The sequence below is a fragment of the Entelurus aequoreus genome, linkage group LG16, assembly GCF_033978785.1.
Source record: "Entelurus aequoreus isolate RoL-2023_Sb linkage group LG16, RoL_Eaeq_v1.1, whole genome shotgun sequence".
Lineage (NCBI taxonomy): Eukaryota > Metazoa > Chordata > Actinopteri > Syngnathiformes > Syngnathidae > Entelurus > Entelurus aequoreus.
This window is the reverse complement of record NC_084746.1, coordinates 11,456,803-11,472,615: the sequence shown is the minus strand read 5'-3', so window position 1 is coordinate 11,472,615 and position 15,813 is coordinate 11,456,803. Positions and strand designations below refer to the sequence as shown.

Sequence of the window (15,813 nt, the reverse complement as noted above, 5' to 3'; positions counted from 1 at the left end):
GCAGGTCTACAATGTTGTTTCTAGTGTCCTTCGACAGCTCTTTAGCCGTAGTCTTGGCCATAGTGGAGTTTGAAGTGTGACTGTTTGAGGTTGTCTTTTATACTGATAACGAGGCCAAACAGGTGCCATTAATACAGGTAACGAGTGGAGGACAGAGAAAACTCTTAAAGAAGAAGTTACAGGTCTGTGAAAGCCAGAAATGTTGCTTGTTTGTACTTATTTTACAGAGGAATTGACCAATTAATTAATAAAAAATCCTACAATGTGATTTCCTGGATTCTTTCCCCTCATTCTGCCTATCATAGTTGAAATATGTTGAACATTACAGGACTCTCTCATCTTTTTAAGTGGGAGAACTTGCACAATTGGTGGCTGACTAAATACTTTTTTGCCCCACTGTATGTATGACAAGTAAAGTTTGACTGATTGACTTGCATTATTATGATTATTTTATATAATGAGTACATTAGTGCTTAATTTGGTCTGAAAATAATGCTGACAATATTCGGCAATAATTTTTGGGACAATAGAAAATCAGCAAAATCTTTTATTAGCCCGGGACTATTTTCAATAAATGAGAATAACAATTGTTTGATTTGAGGAGATCCATTAGGGCAAAAACACCAATGGAACTTTTGCAGTCAATTATTTGATGTGAACTTGAACCAGTAGTTTACAATGTTGAACTTTAATAAAAATCACATTTTAAGAGATACTGAATGTGAGGTTTTTTTTGTCATCTGTACTAATTATCAAAACTTGACTGTGGTGGAGTGATGACCAATTTAAGTTGTCGTTTTTCATTATTAAATAATATATTACAAAAAGTTTGCTCATTGTGTCGTGGTGCTGATAAGCAAAGTCACCTTGGGAAGCCGGACCGCACATGCAGGCCGTCCACATTCTGGCTGATGAGATACTTCAGGTATCCGGCCCGCTGGAGTCCGAGCAGGGCCATGTGAGTCAGGCTGGGCCGGGCCTCTTCAAAGGTGGTGTTAAAGTGAGGGCACTCGCCTTTTTCTTCCAGCGTCCACACACCCTTTGGACCCCTGAGAAGGAACGTGCTTTAAGAACATCTCATTTTGCCTCCCATGACGACAGTATCAGGATAGTGCCATTGTTAATCAGTTTTATAATAATCATGTACACTTGATCAGTGGGGATGTAACGCTATTGTGGTTTCAAAGTCTTCACAATAATGCCGTGGTGTGTGACCGTACGGAAACTTGGCGACTGTAGTTTTTTTCTGGCGCTTCAGCGTTGGCCAGATCTGAAATAAACTACATCACCCAGAATCCTCTGCGAAGTGCGTGACCGGCGAGGTGGAGGCGCGGAGCGCCGTAAGCAGGAAGTGAAGTGTTCGCAGTAAAGGAAAGTAATTGTTTTTTGGATATTTCCTGAAAGTGTCATACAAATCAGCCCATAACTGAGCTATGTTGCTAAAAACAGACAAACCTCCCACTACATCACGCGGTCGGCTAGCTCATTAACTCTCAAAATGCCTTGGGAATCTCCTTGAGATTGATACTATTTTGATCATATCTAGTTATTTCCAAACTCTGCAAGTTTTTCCTGTGTCATAAATCAGATATAATTGATAATAGTTTCAATATAGAGGCAACTTGTTTTTCCACTCTGCTGGTACTTTAATAGCGTGATAATATCGTACCGCGAGATTTTGATACCGTTACATCTCTATTGTTATAAATGGGTTATACTTGTATAGCGCTTTGACACTATTTCCACATTCACACACTGATGGCGGGAGCTGCCATGCAAGGCCCTAACCACCACCCATCAGGAGCAAAGGTGGCGTGTCTTGCTCAAGGACACAACGGACGTGACGAAGTTGGTAGAAGGTGGGGATTGAACCAGGAACCCTCAGGTTGCTGGCACGGCCACTCTCCCAGCCGCGCCACGCCGTCCCGTGTGTTGTTCGACAATAATATTTTGTTTTCTGCAAATGGGCTTTGATTTATTTGTTTTTCTTTCACAGTTGACATTTATCATTGTGGAGGGAAAGTGCGATCAGCGCGCCTGCAGGAGCAAAAGTCACCGCCGCTGTCCATGGTACTGAGGACGAGCACCAGCGGGCAGGGGCGGGGCATGTGCTGACGGCGAGACACAGCTGGAAGGTGATTAGATTTCACAGGTGGTACGTGTTAATCTAATCACCTGTTGTCTTTAACACTAAGCGGCCGGGAGCAGAGGAAGGGAGAGGATTGGGAGTGACTGCAACGTCACGACATGCTGAAAAACATTTTGAAAAGATCTTGTCAAAAACATTAAAACCTTGTTAAACCTGCACGCTTGGTTCTTGTGTCGTGTCTACAGTGGAGCTGCTAGGAAGCGACTTCCACAATCATATTTCAGATTTATGAATGCTGAACATAAAGAAAAAAAAACAATATTTAGCTCTAATATGTCAATAATTTATAACATACTTAAACGTTGTCTCACACCTTGCAAGTAATAGGTGTCTCAACTTAATAAATTGAACCCCAACAGTCCACAAAGGTGTTAATACAAATCTTATCTTCATGCACCAGAAAGGAGAATCCATCACGCAAACCCTCAAAATGCAGCCATCACTGCATTTGAAGTTCAGCAGACACGCCGTTCCCTCTGTTAGGTTCCAAACAGAACTCTGCAGATGTTATTCATGACTGCTTATCACCAGCGGAGATATGCTACAATGAGGAGCTGTGAGGCTTTTGCAGTTATGTGATTAGGGGACTTCAGTAATATGAATCTCAAAAGATGCTAAATTGCTTAGTGGGAGGCTCTGCTGGAGCGGAGCTTATTAAGCATTTATTGAGCCGAGGCACATCATTTACATCGGAAAAATCTCACGGAACTCCATCAAGCGTGTCATGACCTATTCTGTTGCATGAAAGGCAAAAGGTGAATACGCAGGTTAATTATATACAGTGGTGGTCAAAAGTGTACATACACTTGTAAAGAACATCATGTCATGGCTGTCTCGAGTTTCCAATCATTTCTACAACTCTTATTTTTTTGTGATATAGTGATTGGAGCACATACTTGTTGGTCACAAAAAACATTCATGAAGTTTGCTTCTTTTATGAATTTATTATGGGTCTACTGAAAATGTGAGCAAATGTGCTGGGTCAAAAGTATACATACAGCAATGTTAATATTTGCTTACATGTCCCTTGGCAAGTTTACCTGCAATAAGGCGCTTTTGATGTCATGATCTGGGGTCCGGATCAGGTTTTGTGTTTTCTGTTTGTTTTGGACTCGTATAGTTCCTGTTTGTAAACCTCTTGAGTTTGTTACCATGGCTACTTATGATTTTCACCTGCCTCTGTTGTTCCGGACGCAACTGTTGCTCATCAGAGACACTATTTATCAATCAATGTTTATTTATATAGCCCTAAATCACAAGTGTCTCAAAGGGCTGCACAAGCCACAACGACATCCTCGGTACAGAGCCCACATAAGGGCAAGGAAAAACTAACCCCAGTGGGACGTCGATGTGAATGACTATGAGAAACCTTGGAGAGGACCGCATATGTGGGTAACCCCCCCTCTAGGGGAGACCGAAAGCAATGGATGTCGAGTGGGTCTAGCATAATATTGTGAAAGTCCAGTCCATAGTGGATCCAACACATCAGCGTAAGCTGCGTATATTTAAGCCTGCCTTTGACGGTCACTCGTCCTGGCTTCTGTGTTTGCTTCATGCTCGCGTCACGTAAGTTTTGCTTGTCTCCTAGCCTATGCTAAGTTTAGTTTCGAGTGCAATTGGCCCCTTGTTCTGTCACGGTTTGGTTGCGGCTTACTGCGCGGTTCGTTTTCCTGGGATGCAAACGGACGACTCCGGACAGGACTTGCTGGTAGGAACATCATTTAATTCTCAAAAAACGCTCAAAGAGGTACAAAAACAGAAAACCAACCGACGGAACAAGGTGCCAATCGCACTCGAAACTAAACTTAGCATAGGCTAGGAGACAAGCAAAACTCACGTGACGCGAGCATGAAGCAAACACGGAAGCCAGGACGCAGGCTTAAATAGTGTCTCTGATGAGCAACAGGTGCGCGTCCGGAACAACAGAGGCAGGTGAAAATCATAAGTAGCCATGGTAACAAACTCAGGAGGTGCACAAACAGGAACTAAAGGAGTCCAAAACAAACAGAAAACACAAAACATGATCCGGACCACGGATCATGACATTTGGTAGCCATCCACAAGCTTCTGGCAAGCTTCTGCTTGAGTTTTTGATCACTCCTCTTGACAAAATTGGTGCAGTTCAGCTAAATGTGTTGGTTTTCTGACATGGACTTGTTTCTTCTGCATTGTCCACATGTTCTCAATGGGGTTTAAATCAGGACTTTGGGAAGGCCATTCTAAAACCTTCATTCTAGCCTGATTTAGCCATTCCTTTACCACTTTTGACGCGTGTCTGGGGTCATTGTCCTGTTGGAACACCCAACTGCGCCGAAGACCCAACCTTCGGGCTGATTATTTTAGCTTGTCCTGAAGAATTTGGAGGTAATCCTCCTTTTTCATTGTCCCATTTAAAGCACCAGTTCCATTGGCAGCAAAACAGGCCCAGAGCATAATACTACCACTACCATGCTTGATGGTAGGAATGGTGTCCCTGGGATTAAAGGCCTCACCTTTTCTCATCCAAACATATTGCTGGGTATTGTGGCCAAACAGCTCAACTTTTGTTTCATCTGACTTTAATTGATTGATTGAGACTTGTATTAGTAGATTGCACAGTACAGTACATATTCCGTACAATTTACCACTAAATAGTAACACCCGAATAACTTTTTCAACTTGTTTAAGTCGGGGTCCACGTTAATCAACTCATGGTACAAATTTATACTATCAGCATAATACAGTCATCACACAAGTTAATCATCAGAGTATATACATTGAATTATTTACAATCCGGGGGGTGGAATGTGGAGGGGGTTAGGGTGGAGGGGGGTTAGGTTTGGTTGATATCAGCACTTCAGTCATCAACAATAATATCATCTGAGAAATGGACATTGAAACAGTGTAGGTCTGACTTGGTAGGATATGTACAGTGAGCAGTGAACATAGTAAGCTCAGAAAGCATAAGAACAGTATATATATTTGATTATTTACAATCCGGGGATGTGGTGGGGGGAGGGTGTTAGTTTAGGGCTGTAGTTGCCATCACATGGACAAAGATAAGACCTTCTGGAGGAAAGTTCTGTGGTCAGATGAAACAAAAATTGAGCTGTTTGGCCACAAAATCTGATATAATATCACTTTTCTTGAAGAACTTTGTTGTAAAAATCTCCTTCCGTGTCTGTCCCTGACACCCGCGTTTCAGGCTGTCTGCTCTGAAAACACTCTGTGGAAACAAACCACGCCCACACTGCTTGGTGCCTGGTATGAGCTGCTGTGACTTAGATGACCATAGTAACTAATTAGATGACCATAGTAACTAATTAGATTACCAAAGTAACTAATTAGATTACCAAAGTAACTAATTAGATTACCATTGTAACAAGTATATCATGCAAAAGCGCAGATTACAACCATTGAAATACCTAAAATCTAAAAATAATTATTTGGGAATGTTCGGCGGACGAGATTGAAAAGCTTAACGAGCCGCGTGCGGCCCCCTGGCCTTAATTTGCCCAGGTCTGATCTATTATGTGCCGCGTCACAGAGGTTGGGAATCCCTGTGCTGGCGTGTGTGTCTGTCTCTATCATTAGACAGCCTGATGTGGAGATGGAACGCTTTAAGGATGCTGCCTGACAAGCTGGCAGACCATCTGTCCATTTTCGACCCCCATTTATTAATTGATCCATTTTCACAGGTATTGGTGGAGGACAAATGATAAAATATGAATAAATGAGTGCAGAAACATTAAAAATTTAACAATAACGGTCAACTCAATGCCTGGTGCCATTGCAGACTTTTTTAAATCAGAAAGGACTGAGAATAGTAATGACTAGTGTGTGATTGTGTGCTGAGTTGTACTGAACAGCTACCTCCCTTCTCTGTTAAAAATATGGCACTGCAAGAGAAGAGTTAACAAAATAAACTTTTCTAACCCCAAGAAAAGTTATATTCAAATTTTGAACAATGAACAATGTAGCCTAATGACGACTGTAACATAGAAATGTTTAACAACATTATTATGCTCCAGGCAAAAAAATTTCTACATAAATGTAGATTTATAAAAGTAAGGCCTACATTTTCTAATTGGCTTAATGGTTTACAATTATCAATCAAATCTTGGAGAACGATTAAGAGTACAAAAGCCATTAAATTGATATATTTGTTAAAAACATTTAAAGGGATTTAGTTCGCCCTTTTTGTCTTTTGTTTTATTTTGTTCATATTTTTTATTATCATTTATTTATATTTAATACTGTCTGTATTTGCTTTTGTTTTCTTTCAGTGATGTTGAAATTAACTTGACTTGTGTGTGAATTATAAATGCATTTTTGTTGTTCAATAAAAAATGTATAAATCAATTAAAAAAAATAAAATAATGCAGCCTAATGTAGTCAGCAGTCACATGTCCGTCGGCAATAACAGTCCCCGGTAATCCGGACAAATTATTGGGTCGCACCGTCATTCGTGCGTCAATATTTTTTATTTGCATCGTGCTATTTGCGTTGCCTCAGACAATGATCACTACATTAAATACATTTATATATATATGTTTTTTTTCTATGACTATGTTTACAACAACAACAACAACAACAACGCCGTGGTGCTATTACAGGAAAAAAGAAGCGGAAATGACGTTCTCCGTGCATGGAGACGTTCTCTGTGCGCCGGCGAAACACGACAGCGACACCAAGTGGAATTAAAATATACTACACAGCCCCAAACATGTATTTACTTATTTTTTGTCAATTCTTATTTTTTCCATCTTATTTGGGGTTAAAAAATAAAGACATTTAAAAAGATTGAATTTTATTTTAGCAAAGCTTTTTTTGCAGAATACCTGATCGACCCAGCCTCACACACACCTGACCCCTGCCCTAATATATGTAAGATCCTAACTAGGTTTTTCCAACCATGGAGAGGAAAACAAGGGAATGTGAAGGACGGTGCTGCGAATAAGTAGTAGGTCATATTCACGGAATGAAAGAGATCATCAAAATCATGACAGAGCTTGTAGCAGACTTGGCGAAGCACTTTGAGTGGAGCGATTACTTGTCCGCACGACACTTGAATAAGTCAAGAACGCCTACCAAAAATGATACATCAATGGCGTTTTATTATCCAGGAAAATATGAAGCTGCTGCTGATGGTGTGTTTGACGGAGGAGCATCTGGAAAGAGATACCACTCTCTAAGGTAATGCTGTACATTATTACATTACTTCATAAAACTACTGTAGTTGTAGTAGTCCATTCTGTTGTTTTGTTTTTATACCAGACTTCTAAAAGGTAGTTTTTTTTATTTTTAAAAGGCACATGTTAAAATTCTGCTGTTTTGGTTGGGGCTCTTAAATTATTTTCAATGGGAAACATTGACTTGAGATACAGAACCAAGTAAGTTGAGGTCCTACGGTATCACGATATTAGCTACTGGTATAGCAACGCAAGCATAATAACATCAAACACTATACAATAATGTCGGTAGTCTATGCAGTAAAGTAAACCAACATCACTGCAGTAATTGAGGGAAGAGGGTAACTGAATAAAGTTGTAAAATTAGCAAGATGTCTGCCATTACTAGTGTTGTGTGATACTACTGACTTTCTTCCCGATTTGAAATTGAAATTTAGGCTGGCATTGGCGATACGGATCCGATACATTGTGCAAATATGCTTAACGTGTCTTGTAGAATTGAAAACGTAATGTGTTTCACGTATTGCTGCTCTTGGGAGAATACTCTTCAAACTATATAAAAATCACACGGGGCCGGGAAAAAAAATGATTACTCTTATTCTGCACTGACTGCATTATCTTATTTATTTTGTAAAGGATACATAACAAAAATATGTGAAATAACTGAAAACATGACTGTATTATGTATTATTGACTGTATTATGCTGATAGTATATATTTGTACCATGAATTGATTAACGTGGACACCGACTTAAACAAGTTGAAAAACTTACTGGGGTGTTACCATTTAGTGGTCAATTGTACAGAATATGTACTGTACTGTGCAATCTACTAATACAAGTTTCAATCGGGGTCCACTTAAATTGATTCATGATACAGATATATACTATCAGATGTATACTATCATCATAATACAGTCATCACATAAGATAATCACAATCAGGGGTGTTGAGGGGGTGGGGGGGGGGTAGGATATGGACAGCAAGTAGTGGACATAGAGAGAGAGAGAGAGAGAGAGAGAGAGAGAGAGAGAGAGAGAGAGAGAGAGAGAGAGAGAGAGAGAGAGAGAGAGAGAGAGAGAGATCAGAAGGCATAAGAAAAAGTATCTACATTTGATTGTTTACATTTGATTATTAGCAATCCAGGGAGGGTGTTAGTTTAGGGTTGTAGCTGCCTGGAGGTGTACTTTTATTGCGGTTTTGAAGGAGGATAGAGATGCCCTTTCTTTTATACCTGTTGGGAGCGCATTCCACATTGATGTGGCATAGAAAGAGAATGAGTTAAGACCTTTGTTAGTTCGGAATCTGGGTTTAACGTGGTTAGTGGAGCTCCCCCTGGTGTTGTGGTTATGGCGATCATTTACGTTAAGGAAGTAGTTTGACATGTACTTCGGTATCAGGGAGGTGTAGTGGATTTTATAGACTAGGCTCGGTGCAAGTTGTTTAACTCTGTCCTCCACCTTGAGCCAGCCTACTTTGGAGAAGTGGGTAGGAGTGAGGTGGGATCTGGGGTGGAGGTCTAGAAGTAACCTGACTAGCTTGTTCTGGGATGTTTGGAGTTTAGATTTGAGGGTTTTGGAGGTGCTAGGGTACCAGGAGGTGAATGCGTAATCGAAAAAGGGTTGAACGAGAGTTCCCGCCAGAATCCTCATGGTGCTTTTGTTGACCAGAGAGGAGATTCTGTAGAGAAATCTCGTTCGTTGGTTAACCTTTTTGATTACCTTGGTTGCCATTTTATCACAGGAAAGGTTAGCCTCTAGAATGGAACCTAGGTAGGTGACCTCATCTTTCCTTGTGATAACAATGTCACCCACTTTTATAGTGAAGTCATTGACTTTCTTAAGGTTGATGTGGGACCCAAACAGGATGGATTCCGTTTTACCCAAGTGTATGGGTAGCATGTTGTCAGCGAGCCAGGTGCAAGTTCTACAGAGCCCAGCACTGAGGATTTTCTCCACCTGTGACTTGTCCTTGTCGGATACCAGCAGGGCAGAGTCATCCGCAAACAAAAACAATTCACAGTCGCATGCCGATGACAAGTCCTTTAAGTATATTAGGAACAGTAAAGGTCCCAATATACTGCCTTGGGGGACTCCACAGCTCACCGATACGTGATATTAGAGTATACATTCTCACACAGTTGCTTTTAGCTGCGGGCATTACACTACAGGCTCTTCTCACTTTCTTGTCTCTCCTTCTCACAGAGACATAAAACAAGCGCACCTTCTTACATACGTCACATACGTATACGCCCTCGCAGAGCAGAGATGTAGCGGCACAGGTAACATTCGCTGTGATGCTAGCGGAGAGGTGCGAGTGGTAATACGAGAGAGAGAAGGTGCGAATCTGGAAACAAATGAAGGAATAATTAATTCCCACGAAAAACAGCAGGGGGTCCATCGTCTGGCGGTGGTTTGGCTTCAAGCGGGAAGATGTTGAACAGACAACAGTAATATGTTAAGTATGCGGCAAAAAAGTAGCATTACTGTTAATTTGTAGCATAATTTGAAAAGTGACCCGCTAGAGAATGAAGAGTGCTTGAAACTCCGCATGTCAACATCTCGGCCGGTGCCACACCAACAAAATGCCAAAGCAACCATTTCCACATCAACACCGTATGAAAAAAATAGTCAACAACAGAAGGAGATAACGTCCACAGGAGCCTACCACATAGTGAAGGACATACACTATTTGATTTCCTATTATGAAGCTCATTTTTATTTGACACTTATTGAAATATCTTGTGTGACATCATGCACAAAAGTGCACTTTATTTGTTTTAAACTATTGTAGGGACGTTCTGTACAAAAAGTGCACTTTAATTTAGTGTTGTTTTGATATGTCATCTTAGTGACATCATGCACAAAAGTGCACTAATAGCTTGTTTTAAAATGTCTCTGACAATCTTGCACTTTCTGTTTTGGAAATGACATGAATGTTTGTGCCACTGCTTAATAACTGTTTGATAAATACACTTTTAGTTGTGATTTCCCTCTCTGCATGAAAGTTTAAAAGTAGCATATATTAATGCAGTATGAAGAAGAATGTTTTAATGTAGACACATAGAATCATCATACTGCTTTGATTATATGCATGAAGTGTTAATTCAAGGCTAAGGCAAATATATATATATATATATATATATATATATATATATATATATATATATATATATATATATATATATATATATATATATATATATATATATATATATATATATATATATATATATATATATATATATATATATTAGGGCTGCGAATCTTTGGGTGTCCCACGATTCGATTCAATATCGATTCTTGGGGTCACGATTCGATTCAAAATCAATTTTTTTTCCCGATTCCTTCAAGACATAGATTTCAGCAGGATCTACCCCAGTCTGCTGACATGCAAGCAGAGTAGTAGATTTTTGTAAAAAGCTTTTATAATTGTAAAGGACATAGTTTTATCAACTGATTGCAATAATGTACATTTGTTTTAACTATTAAATGAACCAAAAATATCACTTATTTTATGTTTGTGAAAATATTGGACACAGTGTGTTGTCAAGCTTATGAGATGCGATGCAAGTGTAAGCCACTGTCACACTATTGTTCTTTTTATTTTATTTTTTATAAATGTCTAATGATAATGTCAATGAGGGATTTTTAATCACTGCTATGTTGAAATTGTAACTAATATTGATACTGTTGTTGATAATATTCATTTTTGTTTCACTACTTTTGGTTTGTTCTGTGTCGTGTTTGTGTCTCCTCTCAATTGCTCTGTTTATTGCAGTTCTGAGTGTTGCTGGGTCGGGTTTGCTTTTGGAATTGGATTGCATTGTTATGGTATTGCTGTGTATTGTTTTGTTGGATTGATTAATTAAAATAAATAAATAAATAAATACAAATGAAAAAAAATCAATCAATCAATAAATAAATAAAAAATAGTTTTAAAAATGAGAATCGATTTTTTCCCACACCCCTAATATATATGGTGTATCGTGACATGGCCTAAAAATATCGACATATTAAAAAAAGGCCATATCGCCCAGCCCTAGTTCACACTGATTACTGCTTTGCACACTCTTGGTATTCTCTCAATGAGCTTCAAGAGGTGGTCACCTGAAATGGCTTTCCCACAGTCTTGAACCTCTTGAAGCTCATGGAGAGAATGCCAAGAGTGTGCAAAGCAGTAAACAGAGCAGAGGGTGGCTATTTTGAAGAAACTAGAATATAAAACATGTTTTCCGTTATTTCACCTTGTTTTGTTAATAAGTACATAACTCCACATTCATAGTTTTGATGTGACAATCTACAATGTAAATAGTCATGCAAATAAAGAAAACGCATTGAATGAGAAGGTGTGTCCAAACTTTTGGCCTGTACTGTACATTCTCTCAAATAACTAAACGTATGTGTCGTTGACGCAGCTACACAAAACCCCGTGCATCAAATAAAATCTGCCAAAACACAAATGAAGCACAACGAGCTCTTCAAACATTTTAGAATGAACACCGTGTATTAAAGCCACAACGCCTGTGTTTATTTGGAGGGAAGAACCATTAAAGAATGACACAATCCAAGGTTAAGATGTCTTACCTGAAGTCAGGGATGCCTGCTGAAGTGCTGATCCCTGCCCCAGAGTGCACCACCATGTGTTTGGACTCTTTTATGAGCTCAGCCAGGCTCTCCACCTTCGCTTTTAGCTCCTCGGGGTTGTCAAATACCTGTTATCGTAGAACATGCTTCAAAAACTGATGCTTCTAATCGGGTGACATGAATACTGTTACGGAACTACAAGAGAGTAATGACAAAATGATGTCGTGTTTCATTCCTGGGCATATTTTCTGCTCATCCCAAACTGTGTTGACGCTCTCACGATATTAAGGCTGCAGCTAACGATTATTTTTCTATCGATTAATCTATAGATTATTTTTTTCGACTAATCGGTTAATCTATAGAATATTTTTTTCGATTAATCTATAGATTATTTTTCCTTTTACCGATTATTTTTTTATTCAAAATGAAGATGATAAAATAGATGTAGGCCCGTTTTTTCAAAAGGCATGGCTTTTATTTACAAAAAAAAAGAAGTATGGCCACTCAGTCAACATTGACAACAACAAGACTAAATATTCTGTAACAATGTAAACATTAAAAACTTTTAACATTTAACAAAATTAAAAGTAGCTTATTTGCTTTTTAATGTGCAAATATAAAAGTCAACATCCAGTGCAAATCTTAATATTCTGCAATAGTATAAGCATTTCAAAGGTAAACGTATTGCTTATTTTGCTTTAAAATGTGCAAAAATAAAGATAAACATCCAATACAAAAAAGTGCAAAACGAAATATTCTGTAACAACAGTGTAAACATTTCAACAAAAGTGAAAGTATTGCTTATTTGCTAAAATGTGCAAAAATAAAGATAAACATCCAATACAAAAAAGTGCCAATCTAAATATTCTGGAGCACTGTAAACATTAAGTATTGCTTTTAAAATGTGCAAAATAAACATCCAGTCCAACACAGTACACAATAACCAATTCTACTCATTCCAGTGAGTGACTAACAGTTGTAATGAAGAAAGGTTAGCATGTGTACATGTTTGGTTCTTTTCTTGTTTACAATATTCCCAGCAGCTGAAAATAGGCGCTCAGAAGGGGTCGATGTGGCTGGAACTGAGAGGTAATTAGCCTTCACCTCAAGCCAGGACTGCGAGTGAGCTGAGCTGCAGTTTATATTTCTAGAAGGTCAACGGGCTCATAGTGATGTTACTAGTAGTTGACTGGGAGGTGTTTATTATCATTTGGGGAGAGTCCGCTGCCTGATGCTCACCTGCTAAACACCTATCTGCTCCACGCTGAAGCGCTGACTACATGCGCTCTGAATACACACTGCTGATTGGCTGATAATGCTTCGTGTGTACCAATCAGATGGTTGTGTGGGTGGGACAATGCTGCGTGCTGAGACAGAGGCAGAGGAGCGAAGCAGCTTGTTAAGACTTTAGCAGCTAAAGTTAGCTTTAGTTTAGAAACTCGTTCGGTACACCCCCGTGCCGAACCGAAGGCCCCGTACCGAAACGGTTCAATACAAAACACGTACCGTTACACCCCTAGCAGATACAAATGACACATTCATGTTTTTGTGTAATGATGACAACGTATGCTCGCGCGGACGATTGACTAGTTGATGGTTTTCTTTTCAAATGTTCGTTCATAGCCGTTGTGCTGCTATGATAGGCCATTTCCGCTCGACACAGTGTGCATACAACAACATTATTAGGCCGTTTATTGAAATACTCCCACACTTTTGACCACTTTTGGCATGCTTTCCCCCCCTCGCTCGCACCGCTCGCATCGTCTGCTTTGATCGTCTGCTTTGCGGTCCGCCATGACGGTAGTGTGACGTAAATATGCGACGCGTCGACGCACAAAAACGGCGTCGACGTATTTACGTAACCGATGACGTCGACGCACAAAAACGGCGTCGACGTATTTACGTAACCGATGACATCGACTACGTCGATGCGTCGTTTCAGCCTTACACGATATAACACTCAAAATGGAGCAATTTGCCCGTAAACATAACTTAAGTTAAATCATGTTTTTTCTGTATATTTTCATTCAATATTCACACTCAAAAACCTGTTGGTAGACAATATCAAGGAGGATATTTGTACAGGGGTTTTCTGTGTGTGGTTTTGGGAACTATAGTTCTACTGTACAGCATATAACAATTGGAATTTGTACAGGGATTTTTTGTGTGTTGTTTTGGGAACTATATTTTTACTGTACAGCATATAACAATTGAAATTTGTACAGGGATTTTCTGTGCTGTTTTGGGAACTATATTTCTACAGTACAGAATATAACAATGGAAATTTCTACAGGGATTTTCTGTATGTGGTGTTGGGAACCATATTTCTACTGTACAGCATAAAACAATTGACATTTGTACAGGGAAATTCTCTGTGTGGTTTTGGGAACTATATTTCTACAGTACAGAATATAACAATTGACATTTCTGCAGGGATTTTCTGTATGTGGTTTTGGGAACTATATTTCCACTGTACAGCATAAAACAATTGACATTTCTACAGGGATTTTCTGTGTGTGGTTTTGGGAACTATATGTCTACAGTACAGCATATAACAATTGAAATGTCTACAGGGATTTTCTGTATGTGCTTTTGGGAACTATATTTCTACTGTACAGCATATAACAATTGAAATTTGTACAGGAATTTTTTTGAGTGTGGTTTTGGGAACTATATTTCTACAGTACAGCATATAACAATTTAAATTTGTACAGGGATTTTTTGTGTGTGGTTTTGGGAACTATATTTCTACTGTACAGCATATAACAAATTAAATGTCTACAGGCACTTTTTGTGTGTGGTTTTGGGAACTATATTTCTACTGTACAGCATATAACAATTGAAATTTGTACAGGAATTTTTTTGAGTGTGGTTTTGGGAACTATATTTCTACAGTACAGCATATAACAATTTAAATTTGTACAGGGATTTTTTGTGTGTGGTTTTGGGAGCTATATTTGTACAGTACAGAATATAACAATTGACATTTCTACGGGGATTTCCTGTGTTGTTTTGGGAACTATATTTCTACAGTACAGAATATAACAATTGAAATTACAACAGGGATTTTCTGTATGTGGTTTTGGGAACTATATTTCTACTGTACAGCATAAAACAATGGAAATTTCTACAGGGATTTTCTGTATGTGGTGTTGGGAACCATATTTCTACTGTACAGCATAAAACAATTGACATTTGTACAGGGAATTTCTCTGTGTGGTTTTGGGAACTATATTTCTACAGTACAGAATATAACAATTGACATTTATATAGGGATTTTCTGTATGTGGTTTTGGGAACTATATTTCTACTGTACAGCATAAAACTATTGAAATTTGTACAGGGATTTTCTGTGTGTGGTTTTGGGAACTATATTTCTACAGTACAGCATATAACAATTGAAATGTCTACAGGGATTTTCTGTATGTGCTTTTGGGAACTATAATTCTACTGTACAGCATATAACAATTGAAATTTGTACAGGGATTTTTTGTGTGTGGTTTTGGGAACTAAATTTCTACTGTACAGCATATAACAATTGAAATTTCTACAGGGATTTTCTGTGCTGTTTTGGGAACTATATTTCTACAGTACAGAATATAACAATGGAAATTTCTACAGGGATTTTCTGTATGTGGTGTTGGGAACCATATTTTTACTGTACAGCATAAAACAAGTGACATTTGTACAGGGAATTTCTATGTGTGGTTTTGGGAACTAAATTTCTACAGTACAGAATATAACAATTGACATTTCTACAGGGATTTTCTGTGTGTGGTTTTGGGAACTATATGTCTACAGTACAGCATATAACAATTGAAATGTCTACAGGGATTTTCTGTATGTGCTTTTGGGAACTATATTTCTACTGTACAGCATATAACAATTGAAATTTGTACAGGAATTTT

At 38.7% G+C, this 15,813-nt stretch overlaps 1 protein-coding gene across 1 annotated transcript in view; it reads right to left on the bottom strand.

The window, feature by feature from the left end:
• sirt6 (sirtuin 6) overlaps positions 1–15,813 on the bottom strand; it is a 31,884-nt gene that overhangs the window by 13,808 nt on the left and 2,263 nt on the right. The window contains exons 2-3 of the mRNA XM_062023446.1: positions 11,906–12,033; positions 867–1,049 (exon numbers count right to left, since the gene is read on the bottom strand). Of these exons, the coding sequence (XP_061879430.1) occupies positions 867–1,049; positions 11,906–12,033 (311 nt within the window). The remainder of the gene's footprint in view (positions 1–866; positions 1,050–11,905; positions 12,034–15,813) is intronic.